Raw genomic sequence first — 17,278 nt, 5'->3', positions numbered from 1 at the left:
TCCCAATAGTCTTTGAGCTCTGTGGTCTGCAATTTCACAACCTCACCACTGTTTGAGAGCATTCATTGTGTGTGCTTGCATTTAATTATCCCCCACATAAAAAAAAAGTGAGCCACTGTGCACATACATCCAATTAAGTAGATGTCTGAATGTGGACTTTAATAACCTTGAAAATTTATTCAGTCAGAGAAGCAGCCTGAGTGCTTCTCATATGTTTTATGTCTCCCTGCAACCATGCAGGGGGAAAGGCACTGAGCAGGGTAGGCTAACCCCAATATGATGATTAAAGAAAAAAGAAAGAAATAGATCAAGTTAATTTCCAGGCCAGCGAGGGCCAGAGCCAAAGCCTGCAGTCAGCTTGTCTTTGTTGGGTGGTGTGACTGGCTACCCAAGTAGATATCTGGGTAGTTCTTTCCATAAATATTTTTTCTGCCTGCAGTGATGAGGGACAACTTCAGTAAAGTGTTAGGGGATCCTGGCTCTTAATGATTGACAGTAATCAGGGATCATACAGAGAGGTTCACAAGTCCAGCACCTGTCCTGACATTGCTACCGGACTATAATGGGGTCTGTGCAGATCACTCCTCTTTCCATCTGTCCAGTAAGGGTTAGGACCAGATGATCCTTTCTAGCTTCCAAGGTGAGTGTCCTATTAATGCCTGAGTACCCAACTGGCTTAGGAAGGAAAATACAAAATTCAGGGAAAGAGAGAAGGGCATCTGCATATGGTCAATGTGACCATCCAAGCAGCAAACACTCTCATGACAGTGACAGGGGATTCCATGTAACGTAAGATCCCCACCTACGGGATAGACAATCTCCATGTGCATGGAAGGCTTTATGGAAGGAGTACAGTGAGCTCCCTACGGTTCCAGTGATGCCATTCTGTACCTGGAATCAGAAAAACAAATGATTTCAAATCCTACATTTGCCTCTTAACAGCTGAACGACTTTAAGGAGCTTAATCAACCTGTCTATGGTTATTCCTCATCTGCAAAATAAGGATACTAACAATGTCACCATCATTGAATGGTTGGCATATCACAGTTTGTGTACTTGGAAGAGCACATTGTAAATACTCAATGTCTGTTACTAGTGCTGTTATTACTGTTATTGTAGCTTTAACAATTAGTATGTCTGATGAGGCCCTTCCTATTATGTTTTGTAGATTATAAAGCTAGAGAAGAACGGCATTGGCTACCACTACATCCTGGCAAATCTGGTGAGTAGAGCCTGGCAAGCCATGAGCTCAGGCCTTTTTGCCTTTGGGGTTCCTAGTTGTTTCTGTGGCCCCTGCCTGGTGTAAACTGTCTGGGTGGAAGGGGCAGCTCAGAGTTCAATACTAAGCCTTAGCATTGCCAAATTTACCTTTTTCCTCCGGATCCTGCTTCCAAACCCAGCATACTGTCTGAACTTCTGACTGTCCTTGAGAGACAGCTACCGTCCTCACAAGTCCCTCTTTCATCGGCTCTGCCCCTCAATAATAAGGACAAAGTCATCACATCTTTGAATGGATATGAGCTGTCTCTGTGCTTTGGGCCCTCTGTTTTGAACTCAAAGACAGCTTTGCTTTTCATAATCACAACACATTTAAATCATAATGATGCTAATACTGACAAATCTTTAACCCCAAACCATCTTCCAGCATGAATGATATGATGTCCATTTCATATTTATCCATTTTTCTATATGGCACAGATAAGCCTGTCTTTTAAAAAAATTGTTTTCATTTTGATGTGCCGCAGTTCTTTTTATTGAGTGTAATTATTCTCCATGTCACAAACACTTGGTTTACTGGATCATTTTCTGTACACACTGTCTTAGCTAGCAGCCACCATGTGCCATTATGAGTTTCCTTTGTCAAGTCCGTTCTCTCTGTGCCGTGACTGACACATCTACCCGTTTTTATCATGAGGTTTGATTCCCGCAGCTCTTTTTTTCTCAAAGTCAAATATAATTTTGTTTCTCATGTAGTCTTATTTTCAAAGGTTTTATTAAGTTGTAATTCACATGCCAAACAACTCACTCATTTACACTGTACCATGTAATGGTTTTTCATATATTCACAGTTATGAAACTATCACTCTGATCTTATCTTAAAACCTTTCACCACCCCACAACCCATATCCATAAGCAGTCACTGTTCTTCACTTCCAAACTCCCCAGCCCTATGTAACCACCACTGATTTGCATTCTCTCTCTCTGCATTTTATTGTTAAACAATATTCCATTACATAGATAGACCATTTTTGCTCACCCATTAACAATTGATGGACACTTTACATTTGGGTTGATTGTAAATAATGCTGCTTTGAACATGATTGCACAAGCTTTTCTCTTCAAACTTTACCAAGGAGGGGAATGTCTGGGTTATGTGCTAAACTCTATATTTAATTTTGGCTTTGTTCTGTTTTGTTCTTTGTTTTTTGTTTTTTGTTGTCTTTTTTTTTGTGTGTGGTACTGGGACTTGAACCCACAGATACTCTACCACTGAGCTACATCTCCAGCATTGGCAATTAAAAAAAATTTTTTTTAGTGAGACAGAGTCTCACTACATTGTCCTAGTTGATCTCAAACTTGCAATCCTCCTTCCTCGACCTCCCAAGTTGCTGAAACTTCAAGAATGCACCACCCCATACAGTTACATTTAACATTTTGAGGAACTCTAACATTATTTTCCGAAGTGGCTGCAGTTCCCATTGAATTTTTTTAACATTACTTTTGTTATAGTATATATTATAATAATAACATCTTTATTTTATTTATTTATTTTTATGTGGTACTGAACCCAGGGCCTCATACTTGCTAGGCAAACACGTAGAGTTTTTGCCTAAGCTACAACCCCAGCCTTGAATATTAATCAGTAACAAACTTTGCCTTGTATCAGGTTTCCCTTAATGGTAGCGTTTGTCTACAAAGTTTGTCACACTGGCCCATCTTCATAATTTCCCATGTTTCCATTATGTTGTGATGTTAACTTTTTATCCATAGTAAATTTTCGATTGTAATCCAGCTTAACTGAACATGTATGTTATTTTGTATCATTTTTTATTATTTAACCTTATTATTACTCTAAGCAGTAATTATCCATTGATCAAAAGATATTTTGTACTTATTTTTGGAGTAAACGTTGTTAGCTAAGGCATAGATCCAGTGCATAGATCTAAAAAATGGAGCCCAGACATCCTTCCCAATCTTAAAATGTGCCCTTCTTTCTGGTGGGTCTTTAGCCTTTGATTAGTTCTTGCTTTACCCTTCTTTATCCTACAAAACCTCCTTGCCTAGGCAGTTCCAGTATTTCAGGCTCAAGACTGGAAGTAAGAAGGGTTTATTGAGGTAGGTTCATTTAGACCCAGATGTTAATGGCTAGATATATTACCTTTCTCACAGATATTTGCATTTTAAATAAGTGGTGACTGCATAAAGTCTTTTGGGGAACCAAGATTCTCACACCCAATAGAACAATTACAAAAATGAAATTTTTGATTTGAGAGCAAGGAAAGCCCTTGACAGCTCTCAAATCCCAGATATGTAGAAGGGACTTTGGAAATCAACTCCATCTAAATCTACTTTGCTTGTAGGGAAACAGAGCCAGCAAGGGGCCAAAACTTACAGTACCATAGTATCACATAGCCAGTCAACAATAGAGCTGCATCTAGCACCAAGATTAGCAGCCACAGCCACTGCTTTTCCCAAGACCTCAGGATATCTCTCAGTGAGACCTTGTAGACATCATGCTGCTTGGGAACACACAGAACAATGACAGGAGCATGCATAATTATCTCTTTTGGGTAAGATAGAAATTACACATCAGTGGCCTCATAGCTCCTGAAAGACCCCAGGTAATTAGATCGCCAGCCTCCATCTGTTGCCTGGTGACCCCTCAGTTACGGCATCCTTGAGTCAGCCCCTTGGGTTGCTACATACTTCTGATCTGCATTTTTCTTCTTCTGACCTAATGAGTTCTCAACTCTTACAACTGCCAGCTAATAGGATGCAAATGGCGTATACCGTCCAAATACAAAAGACTTGCATGTTCCAATAGATTAGTTGATAATTAGGCTTCAAATTACTAATTAATTCAGTTTGAAACATAGTCAAGTATATGGTGTGTTTCTTCCCCGTTCAGAGGAATAACACAATTTATAAGATAATATTTTTTTTAGAAATTCAGCCACATAATTAGCCTGCTGTTACATGAAACTGACCTCTCCTTCAGTGTGCTTGTGACTAGGGGGTAATTATAGCGACCAAAGAAGCCTGTGAAAAAGAGGGAGATATGCTTTCATTTTGTAGTCCTTTCTGTTCGTGTGAGGATGCATGAGCTCAAAGTAGCAATAGCAGTCTTTTGTGTCAATTTGGAAGGTGCTTGCAGGATTCAGGTAGCCACCATTGGAGGACTACTGGAAGAGAGTGGGGAAGGAGGTGGCTCAGGGTTTATGGATGAACCCAAAAAAGTAAAAATAAAAAGCCCTAACTTATATCCAGATACCACTCTGAGCTAGCTTTGTGCTCTTTGGCAACTCTCCAGCCCTCAGTTTCCTCATCTGTCCATTGCAAGAAACAATTCCTGCTCCTCCCACTTATAGAGTCATCAGGGAAGAACCAAATGTGTTGCCAAATGCCACCATCATTTGAAGTGTTAGAAGCATTCTGCACAAGTGGAGAATTCCTACTTGATAGACTGAATCTACCCATCTCTATGTATTCACATATTGTTTGTATTTCCATACACATATGTTGAGGTGTGTATTCCTATTGTGTACATATTTTATAGGATGAATGCACATTTCTATAACACTGATATGCTCATAAAGTGAACATGAACCATGCTGAAATTGGAAAGCTATGCCTCTGCTTCTTTATTTTTCAAAATAAATTTTTTTAGCTATAACTCACATGCCATGCATTTAAAGTAATCGTTCTTAGTATGTTCACAGGATGGTGCAATGATCACCACAATTCCTTTTAGAATATGTTTATCACATTAAAAAGAAACTCCATAACTGTTAGTCGTCATTCCCCATTTCTCCTTAGCCACACACTCTCCCCCATTCTCTTGCCAGCCCTGCCCCTCAGCCCCAGGTAATCTCTTGTCGACTTTCTGTCTCCATATATTTGTCATTTCTGGACATGCATTTTTTTCTATCCCATGCCCATCCGACTCTAATTACGTGTCTTGACCTTCACCATACTCTTCGAGGGTCATAACATTATCCCCATTTTTCAGATAAAGAAAATGAGGTTCAGGAAGTATAAGTGACTTTCAGATCAAGTGTTTATAAAGTGGTAGAGCAGGGCTTCCCCTCCAGGTCCATAGAACCCGAGGTCTGTGTTCTTAATACAGTGTGTGCCCTGTGACAGCCGGGTATGAGGGAGACAGAGGAAGGTGTGGGGGCTGTGTGGGGTGGTCCTTGACAAGAAGATTTGAGTTCAATTCTTGCCTACTGTGGCCATGATGTATCTAGAACTCAAACTCAGGCTCTCAAACTCCTGTAAAATGCCTGTTCCATCATATATTGATGGAATTCCATTAAAATAACCATTTCTAGTGAGACAGAATCAGAGGGAGAGATGGTGGGGCCAGGTCAGACCAGGTCTTATTAGGGAACCTGTGGTCCAGGGAAGTCAGCCATTTCTCCAACATGCTTGCAGATCAACTCCTGTGGAATGTGACAGTTGAAGGTTTTCTTCCATACGGCAGCCTGTCCAAACCCAGCTCTGTGCTGCTGCCCCTCTGCTCCATCAGCCGTGAGAAGAAACTGTTCTCTAGTCTCCTTGCCCCCCTACAGTGTTAAATCTGTCAATTCCTTCTGTAAGGCTGAGCCCACCCACTTTCCTCAGTGCCTCTCCTGCTGCCAACTCAATACCATACAGGGTCATGTTTGGTTTCTATAGCGTCTGGCTAGGCAGATGGCAGGGGGGTTGTTGGGGAAGTGGGATCTGGGGTCAGACAGAGTAGGGTTTTAAACTTATTAACTGTGTGATATTAGTCAAATTACTTTCACTCTCTGAGTTTTCATGGTCTTATCTCTCTACAAAAGGAATGATGAAATTATCTACCTCCTCATGGGGCATTAGGAGAATTAAGCAAGAAAATGTATATAAAGTGCTCATCATAATATGTGATCCCACATAGTCACTTAATAAATATAGGTAATTACCACCATAATATTCACCATTGTCATTATTATCATCATCACTAGTGGAGAAAGAAGACATTTATGTCTGGAGATAAGGAATCCAATTTTAGGTTCCTCAACCCAATTTTAGACATCTTCAGAAGATGACGCCTGCACTCACACATCACCTGCACTTAAGGGCAAAATCCTCATGTCTATGCTAAAGAATCAAGTTAGGAATATGCAGATGCATATGTAGATAGAGGCAGGCCTGAGAGGGCTTCTAAGCCACTGCCCATGAAGGGACAGAATCTCCTCCACGGCTTCCCTAACAGGGCCCATCCATCAGGTTTCCGCTTGAGCAATTCCCAGTGATGGGGAGCTCATACCTCCAGGGCAGCCCTTCATCTCCAGGGTACTGACCATGTCCACACTCTCCCTTGAACAGGTGCAGCCTGTTTTCTGTTCTCTCCTGGTTACCTTCTCATCCCTTCTAATGCTGCCTGCCCTCTGACTCTTGCTGAACAGGTCTGCAGGCCTTCCACGGAGCAGCCTTTGAATATTTGAAGTGACCACTGTGCTGAGTCTTTGCTCCTTGCTCCTTGAGCCTGGTCACCTTCCATTCTCCTAGTGCTTTCTCACAGGGTTTGATTCTCACAGCCAACTAAATGACGGTCAAATATGGACCAAGCGTGTCTGTTTGCCTGGCACAAGGAGTCCTACGAAACACAATCCTTCACTTTTTTGCCATGGCTGCAATGTGGCCTTGCCTTCCAGCTAGATCAGAACACATAAAATAATGCCAGTGAACAGTCTCGTCCTGTAACAGTCATGCAAGACCCATAAAGGCCACGTGCACTGTAAGACTGTGGCAATCAGAGGCTAGAGCAGGCTCAGGGTGTTGCAGGGTGTCTTGGAAGGACCCTGATGCTGTATCCAGGCACCCGCACCCTAGAAAGAGCTCTCCCTCTTCCTGCTTTGAAGAATCCTTGAGAAATAGAGCTGAAGGTGAGCTCATCTTACCAGCTTCTAATTTTACAAGATGGACACTCTGGGTCTGGAGACAGACAGTGATGTTTGAGGTCACCCAGAATTAACAGCAGGGTGGGACTGGGATTTGCAGCAATCACTTGCTGTTTTTCTGTCCCTGACTGTTGCTTTTCTATATTTTCCTGATGTGTCGATGTGCCTGGGTGTGTGTGTGATATACATGTGCAGAAGTTAGAGACAGAGGGTCAGAGTGCTCCCTCCTCCTTCCTATGTCCCTCTCAGGGTTTCTCTATTTGCTAATGGGGCTCATTTTAGTTTATCCTTCCCCCTCCCCCAACTTTTCTTCAGTTAGAACCCATGACCCCTGACACTGCCAAGAGCCTCTGGGAGGGCAGTGGATGGACAGGAAGGCAAGCCAAGATGCCAAAGGAGGCGGCCCTCCAGGGTAACCCAAGCCCCTCAATGGGCAAGTGGAATCTAGGTTACCCTCTGAACTCACCTTCCATCCTCCAAGATAACTCTGTAGAGTTCCAATGACAGTTTCTGCGTCTCTCCAAGAATGGTGAGGTGACAGTGTCGTTTTTTGAGTGAGAAAGATGGGTCAAGTGATTGAAGGATCTTGAAAAGGCCACGTGATAAAAGCTAGAATTTAGATTTAAACATCTCCAATGGTAAAGACGAGGCTCCTTCTCCAAGGGCCACACTGCTGGAATAAGGAAAATATTTGCAACTGTGAAGACTGGTGTTATTATGAAGAAAATCCCCCAAAATAGATCCCCTTCCTCCTGAAACTCCCTGAGCTTCCATTCTGGCTTAGCCACTTGTTGGCTGTGAGTCCCTGGGCAAGTCAACTCACCCTCTGTACCTTACTGTCTTCATCTATAAATCAGAATATTAATATGTACCTCACAAGATAAAGGAAAAAAAGAGCTGATTTAAGTAAACTTATAGAAATGCAAGTACAGCAGAATTGCCACAGGCTCCTTACCATTTGTGCAAATCTTTTTTTTTTGTTTCTTGTTTTTAGAAGGTTTTAGTTTGTTTGAAATTTGGCACATTGTTTTTTTTTTTTTAATTTGTTCTTTTTAGTTATACATGACAGTAGAGTGTATTTTGACATTATACATAACTTGTCCTAATTAGGATCCCATTTTGTGGTCCTACATGATGTGGAGTTTCACTGGCAATGTATTAACATATGAACATAGGAAAGTTATGTCCAATTAGTTCTACCGTCTTCCCTATTCCCTTCCCCATCTCTTCCCTTCATTCCCCTTTATCTAATCCAATGCAATTCTATTCTTCCTTCCCTCTCACTTACTATGTGTTAGCATCTACATATCAGAGAAAACATTTAGCCTTTGGTTGTTGGGGATCGGCTTATTTCACTTAGCATGATAGTCTCTAGTTCCATCCATTAATAGCAAATGACATAACTTCCTTCTTATTATGGCTGTGTAATATTCCATTGCATATATAAGACCACATTTTCTTAATCCATTTATCCGTTGAAGGGCACCTTGGTTGGTTCCATAGCTTAGTTATTGTGAATTGAGCTGCTATAAACATTGATATGGTCATGTCACTGTAGTATGCTGTTTATTAAGTCCTTTGGTATATATGGAGAAGTGGTGTAACTGGGTCAAATGGTGGCTCCAGTCAGAATGGCAATTATCAAGAATACAAATAACAATAAATATTGGTGAGGATGTGAAGAAAAAGGTTCACTCAAACATTGCTGGTGGAATGTGAATTGGTGCAACCACTATGGAAAAAAGTCTGGAGATTCCTCAGAAAACTTGGAATAGCATACCGTTTTGCTCACGGGGAGTAGATTCATCAAAAGGATCTTCCTGGCTGTCCAATTTGGGGTTCTAATTTTTCTAACTCTATTTGCACTCTAGAGGTATCCAGAAAAAAAATTCTCAAAGTCACTCCCTTCAACCACAATGAAGAGGAGATTCTATGAATCTCAAGCATTTGGTGCTTGTATTCACCTACCTTGCAAACCAGACACACCTGGGCTGACTTGAAATGGCCCTTTCCATGCTGGGTCAGCATCCTGCAGGCCACTTCAGATGTGCAGGACCTTGGCTGCAATTGCTCTTCCCAAGCATGGGACCTCCTTGCCACCACCAAATTAGAAGCATCAAGGAAGGATACACTCACAACTGCGTCAGCAGGTGGTTGGGGTGATGTATATGTAGGGAGGTTCAGCCCCCATTTCTCTTTTAGGACAAAAGAGCAAATCACATAGCGGGAGGGAAATGGATCCCCAAGAATCAGAGATCTAGGTGGGTGCTTACTACGTGCCAGAAACTATTCTAGGAACGTGAAATTTAATACACCTAGTGCTCACAACAGCCCCGTGAGACAAGCACTATAATAGTCCCTATTTTTCAGCAAAGGATTCTGAGGTGCAGAGTAGCCTGCCTGAGATCACACAGCTAAGGAGCTGGTACAGCTGAGATTGGACTCGAGGGTCATGTGCACAGGCATTCAATGTGACATGCCACCCTGTCACTGTGACTCTGCATCTAAATATGCAGGCTCTCCCTGCATGTTCTTTGCCCTCCTCACTCATCCAAAGGCTCCTTTTCCATCAAGCTTCCTTACTTCTGATTCGAAGCCTTCCTTGAACTCCAGAGTCAGTTTGGGGTCCACTTATTTTGCCCTACAATTACTCGTGTGTAAGATTGTCCTTTCTTTCTGGACCCTAAGTAACCTGAGAGCAAGGACCAGACCTGTCTTTTCATCTTCTACATCCCTGTGTCTACGACATGCTTGGCAACATTAAGCACACATGAATGAATGAGCAAATGGATGGATGAATAAAAAACTAGAATATTCCTGTCCCCATTTCCAGTGGGTTTCAAATTTACCACATGTTGGGACTTTCATTTTTTTCTCCAACCATTCAATGTTTGCCTGTTGTACGTGAGGCCCTCTGGATGCATAAACTGGCATTACACCAAAGATGGCCTGGCTCTGTGTCCTTGCCTGGCCTTCCCTGGATAGGAAGGTGGTGACCATATAAGTGGAAGACGCTATTTGGGACCTGTTTCAAGTGCACCGGGAAGTCCACCCATAAGGACCCAGCCCTACCAGGAAAGTATGAAAGCCTGGACTTTGACTTGACTTTGGCCCTTACTCTGTAGTTGGCCAGGTCAGATGTCAGTTCTGACCACAAGTTAGAGCAGAATGAAGAGGAGGGGACTCTCTGGAAAACTAACCAATTCCAGGCCAGGTCCTGCATCTCTGTCGTCTTGCAAAAGCCCAGTCTATGGGGTCTCTGACCTTCTACCACAAAGTGTCAGCATTTTGTCCTAAATCCCAGAAGAGAAAGATTTCTGCTTGTAAGATTCCGTCTTTAACAAAGCTTTGTCAATAGTGGACCCCTGTGTGAAAGAGTAAGGCTGTTGTGTTTGGAGATGCCCGTGTGTTCAGGTACCTGACTCCTGCTTTTTCCCCACTATTAGCTGACTCAAGCACAGCTACAATGCCTTATTGACTTATTGGGAGCCAGATAAGTCCATGTGATTACCAGGGATTATACCAGGTGAGGACACCTTAAAGGTTTAGTTTGTCAAAGTGGCTAAAATAGGAAAATGTGAAGCTTTTTATGCAGAGACATGAGTATTTGAGGACACAATTAAGTCCCTGGCCCAAGAGTATTCCACGAATTCATATATATCCATATTCATGTGCTCTCACCTTTACGATCCCAGAACCGTGGATCAAAGCTGGAAGAGCCCTTAGGAGAGAAATCAACAGGCTCTGAAGTTTCCACCCTTTTTTGTTTGAAGCTCTATTTTCACATGGAATCTTGCAGGAGAAGCCCACTATGTAAAATAGATTAAAAAAGCAGAGTTGTCTTGGTGGACAAGACAGAGTGGGAAGGTAGGAGCCTGTCCTTTCTGTCCTTCCTGCCCTTCTTGTCACTCAACATGGACACTTCTGAATGTCAGCTGCAGGAAGGTAGCTTGAAAGATCATTGATCTAGCTGAGGCCCTTATTTTGTAGATCAATAAACTCACCCCTGGAGAGGTTGAGACAGTTGACCCAGGGCAAAGCACTCATGAGGTTCAAAGACAGGACAGGACTTAAGGGGTTGTCCCTAAAACTCTTTTCCTGACACTTTCATTTATGACCTGGTTTACGATATAACACACACACACACACACACACACACACACACACACACACACACAGCAATAAAAAGGCCTCTTTGGTTCACAAGACAAAAACAGAGGCTAAGAGGTGAGAGGATTGATGTTTGTGAGAAAATTGCGGAAACGGTGAGCAACGACTTTCTGTTCCTTTGTCGCTTATTGTGTGTGGATCCTGTGAGGGCAAGGCCCCTACCCTCTAGGAACTCCCAGCCTGGCAGGGCAGATGAGAGGGACCCCGACAGTCTCCATGAGATAGCTGGGCAGAGCCTAAGATGGAGAAATAAAGTGCTGGGTGACTCAGCATCCAAGTCCCAGCACAGGTCAAAGGAACTGAGGACAAACGTCCTGGTCTCCTGGAAACCTGCTGAGTCTCTCTTTATGTAAAGACACAGGCTGTTCCAAGTGATTCTTTGCAGGCCAGAAGATAAATGAGCAAGACAGACTGAACTAGTGGTCAGGAGCAGGATGCACAGTGGTTGGGAACAAGCCCCAGCGTCTGGTTACTTGCTGGGACTCTGTGCTCTGTCCCTCGCCAGTTGTGCTGGAGTGGTCAAAAGCCACTCCATAAGCTTCAGACTCAAGTTTCTAATTTCTAATTTGCAAATGGGATGACAGCAGTCCCCACTTCACAGGACCATTAGGAAGATTAAATGAGGTAATACAAGGAGGACACTAGCACAGTGCCTCCTGTACAGAACAGGCTTTGTGAATGTTAAACACTATGGCTGTGTGGTCCAAGTCGGCCTCCCATGATTTCTGACATCTGTGAGTTCTGGCCTACATTCCAGAGCCTCAGAGAACAAATCGTGTTTCTCCTCTCCATGTCAATGCTTCTGAGATTCAAGTACATCCTTCACTTACCCTCTCCCTCTCCCTCTAGTGTTTTTTAGGCTGAGCACTGCCTCTTTTTTGCAAGCATTGCTAATGTAACAGGAGTTTCAAACCACACTTCCCTATAACCATTCTCTCTGAGGAGCTGTCATCTAAGATCTCTGACAATCTGGGGAAACTTGACATGTTCAACTTGTGCTATTCAGAATATAAAGTACAAGTTCTTTGATTGGGTTTAATCTCACCTTTTCTGTTCTCAAGGGGCTGGGGTGGATGGAGGGCTCTCTCTGATGTGCCAGGACGTGTTTAATAAACCTTCCTCCCTGGCCCGTTTCCTTTAGTGAGGTTGGATGTTCCTTCTTCCTTCTGACAGGTGTAGATGATGAGGGTTGAATGGCTTGGATGTGACCCCCCGAAAGAATCCAAGAAAAAGGGAAACCCAGCTTTGAAGAGAAGGCTTTTTATCCTTCGAAAGCTGTGTTCCTACACACCTGCCTCATGTTCTTCTTCGGATCCTTGCCTGACCCAGTGCCTAGCTTTAAAGCAGCTCTAACAACACCTAACCTCTTTTGCCCCCGTGATAAGGATGGTGAATGCAATGATGAGAACAGAAGCGAACGTTCCTTAAGCACTTACTATGTGCCAGACGGAGTTCCAAGTGCCTCATCACATCATTCCTTTTAAACCTTACACCAAGGCTGTGCTATAGGGGTGCTTGCATCTGCATGTTGACGAGAACTGAACCCTGAAGAGGTTAAATAACCGGTAATGACACATAATCATTTCCAAGCATATATGATAATTAATAGTCATAATTAATAGTCATGATGGCCCAGAGCCTCTTCGGGATCCTTCAAGCATTCTCCAAATCTTCACGGCAAGATGAAAATACATCCGATATAGTTGTAGTGTTAAACATCTCTTCCTAAAGATGTTTAACAAAAAGGCATTTTAAATAAAGATATCATCATTATTTGAAATGCCTTTTTATTCTAATCTTTGAAAATTCTAATTGGCATGGCAGATACATTGCCTACATTAATCAGTTTACTTAATTGAGTGTTTTTTACTCCTAGTTATTCTACTCAAATGGCCATTCAGCATTATGTTGCCTTCTATGGTGGCTGCAGAGCAGGGACAGATGCTAACCCCACGTGGTCCTCTCACCGGCAGTACAAACTTAGGCCGGTGTTCTACTCTCTGGACCTGTTTCCCTACAATGAGGGGGTTTGGTTAGATCTCCAATAACAGAGATTCTTGCTTCTGCCTAGATCAGGAATCAGTAAAATATGTGCCATGGGTCAAATCCCCAACTGCCTGATTTGGTATAGCCCATAAGCTAATAATGTTTTTTTGTACTTTTAAATCATTAGGGAAAAAAATATCAAAAGAATATTTTGCAACATGTGAAATTTATACTAAATTAAGTCTCAGTATCCAACAAAATATTATATTGGGAACTATCCTTAGTCATTCACTGTCTATGGCCACTCCTATGCTATAATGTAAAACTGAGTAGTTACAACAGGAACCGTAAGCTCTGAGAAGCCAAATACAGTTACAGTCTTGTCCTCTGCAGAAGTTTGCTGAGCCCTGGTATAGATGCAGGGTAGGTGGACACCAGTGGACTTCAGAAAAGTCAGAGGCTTTAGAAACACCTAAATACTTTAGGGGATTGGTGTCCAGGAGAGGAACCTACTGCTTCTAATACTTCAAGTCAGAAAACCATGTTTGAAGGCCACCATTGTAGCCCATTTATTCTGGGCTCTTAATGGTGTCTGCCATGATCTGAGGTTTTTGGTCCCTCTTTGGCCAGGGCAATTAAAGCTCATATGTTCCTCCTCTAGTAGGGCAGTGTCCCATCTTGGAGAAGAAGATAGATTTTATGGTTGGACCACCATTTGCATCTTTGCTTGCTGTGTGATCTCAGAGAAGTTTGCAAAGTTCTCATCAGATAACTGGAATGAAGACTTACTCATTTATGCAAATCAACATCCAGGTCCTATTCTGCACATTTATCTTTCAAGATTGTTTAGGGGATTGACTAGGACCATGTGAATAAAGCATTGAACTAAATTCCTGGCTTAGGATAAGAGCTTAGGAAATGCTTAAAATAAGTCTAGGGGTCACTCTTGCTTTGATTATTTAATTTTTCACTTTTCTATGGTAGTAATCTCAAAATTCCCGAAAGGTGGTATAGATGAAGTTTTATAATACCGATGAAATGGCATTTTAGCCACCATTATGATTTTTGTTATCCTTAGGAGCCATGCTTCTGAGGTTGTATGTCAGCCGTGCAATTTAGCAACACAAATGCTCTTCAGTTCCACACCAGGAGTTACAGGTTAAGCAGAATGCCCTTCAAAGACCTCAGTAAAGCTTCAATACACACAGTGTCTGCTCTTCCCTGCCCTGACATTGTCACTGTCTCCCCAACTTCCCAATGACTAAGGGATGCTTCCTAACCAGGGAAGTACATCAGAATCACCTGAGGGTCCATTGTTACTTTTTAAACAGTAATAAAAAGTTAATATATTCACATGGTTAAAAATATATATTATAGAAGGGCATAAAATCAAAAGCAAACACCTGTTCTTTCTAATCTCATATTTTGTAGAAGCAAACATTTTAAACCTTTCCGGTGTTTGGTTGTTCTGATCATTTTCCCCACACTTCTATATAATATGTCTGTTTCTTTTTCTTGCTTTATTAACTTAACCCCATCTGTGACTCCCATTAGAAACATAATGAATCTTTTCACAGTGTTCCCCACATCCTCTCCTTAATGTTTGCTAGTTATACTCTTATTTGGAATTCTTCTGCTGATTACCTTCATAACTCTAATACATTGAATCAGATTTTTTGATTCGCCAGCATTAGAGTTTTGTCCAAATACAGTATACTTAGTTTCCTCTTGGGGCTATAGGATGACAGGCCTTAGGAAGGGCAATTTTACGAAAGCTCCCCAGGTGCACTGTGTATTCTAAGATTAAGGACCACCAGCCCTGAGCCTGCAGTTCTTTAGCCGTTCATTTGTGCTTGAATGAAGATGGTAGGCAGAGCATGCTTCTCCCCTCACCCATTCATTAGTCACCTGTTTGACAGTGTGAAATGCACACAGGCACCTAAGCAGCAGGCAGCAACATAGGGATTTAAGAGCCCAGAGAGGGCACAGTCCCTATTTCTATTTTGGATAAGAAATTGTCACTCTGGGAAGAGCAGCACCTGGTGCCCATGCTGTGGGGACAGTAAAAGAGTGTGAGCTTAGGAGACCTGTGTTCTCTGGCTGAAGAACGAGAAAAACAAGTGGCTTGTAGATTAATTTCATTCTTACTCAGTAGTCACAGTGTCTACTCTATCACAGTAGTCACATAATCACAGTAGTCACACAATCCACTCAACATTCTAGACCATGTTATAAAACAGATAAATTGGCTCAAAGAGCAGTAATTGAACTTCAAAGGTAAAATCTCTAATAGAATATAATTAGCGACATAGTGTCCTTAAACAATATTATATAATTAATAGCACAAATAAAGCAGATAAAGAAAAATGCACTAATTATCAAATATTACCTCCCAGGGTACTTTTTAATATTAAAATGGGAAATAAAATTAGAAAATGATTTAATTACATGTTGTTTAATGCATCTCCTGGGAAAAAAAGTGAGTTGAATTTTCAGGTTAACCGGTAGGCAAAGAGTTAATATCTTTTTTCCCCCTTTTAGTCATGAACATTTTTATATTGGAAGAGCCCATTTTCTTTCATTATGGAGAAATCAAGCCTAGTAACTAGAAGAGACTCATTTCTTAGTGATTAAGAACATTGTACGGTTTAATGTTATCATTCCCAGCATGAAATCTTACGTAGGAGAGGAAATGTCAGCTATTAGATGAACGTACATTGACCCCAAGTTATTTGCTAATTTTGATTCTTGTAGTTAACGTCCCAGATAGGAGCTTGTGTTATCATTCTTCCTCTATTTCTTTTCTGCAGTTTCAGGGGAGTTTGCTTGGAGAGTGCCATCAGTTTGATTATGTATAACCAAGGCTTGGCTCCACTAATTTTGTAATCAGACATTCTGGTGATGGAGTTGAACAGCATTTATGTTTGAACAAACTCTGCATTTCCTTTGGCCTCTGTTATGTTTGAGATGGAAGCAGTCAGTAAAAAATGCCCGGGAGCTTGTTACAGATTTGCAAGTGACAGAATTTGACTGTGGGAGATAATTTCTATTTTGTTCTCTCAATCATTATTTTATGAACAAGATGTACTTTTTAAAGTCTCTAAACAATATGGAAAGTCTCTGAACTGTTTTCTGGCTTTTAACCAGAGGTGGAATGGCTGTACTCTTAGGTGACATAAAATCTTAGAATGCATATTGGTCAGGGAAACCTAATTCTGATTTCACCTTTATCAGTAGGTTGCTAGTACCAGAGTGCAAAGTCGTTACCTCTGTATGACTTGTTAACTCTGGCCGTGGGACAAGTTAATCTCAAAAGTTATTTCTAATCTGAGTTTCTCTTTTCAGCCAATTAAAATCATCCAGTGGTACTGCTGCCTGCTGGTCATATTTCCCCTGGCTAATTGGGAATCTTGAAGAAAGTGTCTGACTTTTATTCATTCACTCAGCAAATATGTACTAAATATCTTCTTTATGCCAGGCATGGTTCTAGATGCTAGAATCTAGGACATACCAGTGAACAAAACAAGAAAAGGTCTCCATTCTCTGGAACTGGCATTCCAATAGAGGAGAGAGGACAGAGGGACAAATGAGTAAATGAGATAATCTCAAATGGAGATAAATGCTCTGGAAAGACTCCAGCAAACACTGAGATGGAACTGGCTCAACTTTGTATTGGGAACAACTCAGGTTCTCCCAGAAGCAGATCCAAAGGCAAGGATTCAAGAACACGTGGTTTCTTTGGGTGCCAATTCTAGAAACACCAGCGGGGAAGCAGGGAAGTGACATAGGGAAGGGAAGGCAGACAATAAAGGTACATTGTCAAGATACTGGCGCTGCTGGCTGCTGCGGGAGTGCAGTCCCTTGGGAGCCCTGTAGATGTCAGTGTAGAACATGCCTGTAGTTATGCACCCAGGAGAGAGGATTCTGGGACATATATCTACTCCCTATCTGTCATTGGTTGGGAGCTGCTCCTGGGT

The 17,278-nt window shown here is 41.9% G+C and overlaps 1 protein-coding gene across 4 annotated transcripts in view; it reads left to right on the top strand.

Moving 5' to 3' along the window:
• Positions 1-17,278, top strand: part of Gria1 (glutamate ionotropic receptor AMPA type subunit 1) — a 298,993-nt gene that overhangs the window by 160,853 nt on the left and 120,862 nt on the right. For all 4 annotated transcript variants that reach the window (XM_027938610.2, XM_027938605.2, XM_027938604.2 and 1 more), the window contains one exon: positions 1,169-1,222. In XM_027938610.2, coding sequence (XP_027794411.1) covers positions 1,169-1,222 — 54 coding nt within the window. The remainder of the gene's footprint in view (positions 1-1,168; positions 1,223-17,278) is intronic.

The sequence above is a fragment of the Marmota flaviventris genome, chromosome 5 (assembly GCF_047511675.1).
Source record: "Marmota flaviventris isolate mMarFla1 chromosome 5, mMarFla1.hap1, whole genome shotgun sequence".
NCBI classification, from domain to species: Eukaryota; Metazoa; Chordata; class Mammalia; order Rodentia; family Sciuridae; genus Marmota; species Marmota flaviventris.
The sequence above is the reverse complement of the archived record's forward strand: the minus strand, read 5'-3'. Positions and strand labels throughout refer to the sequence as shown.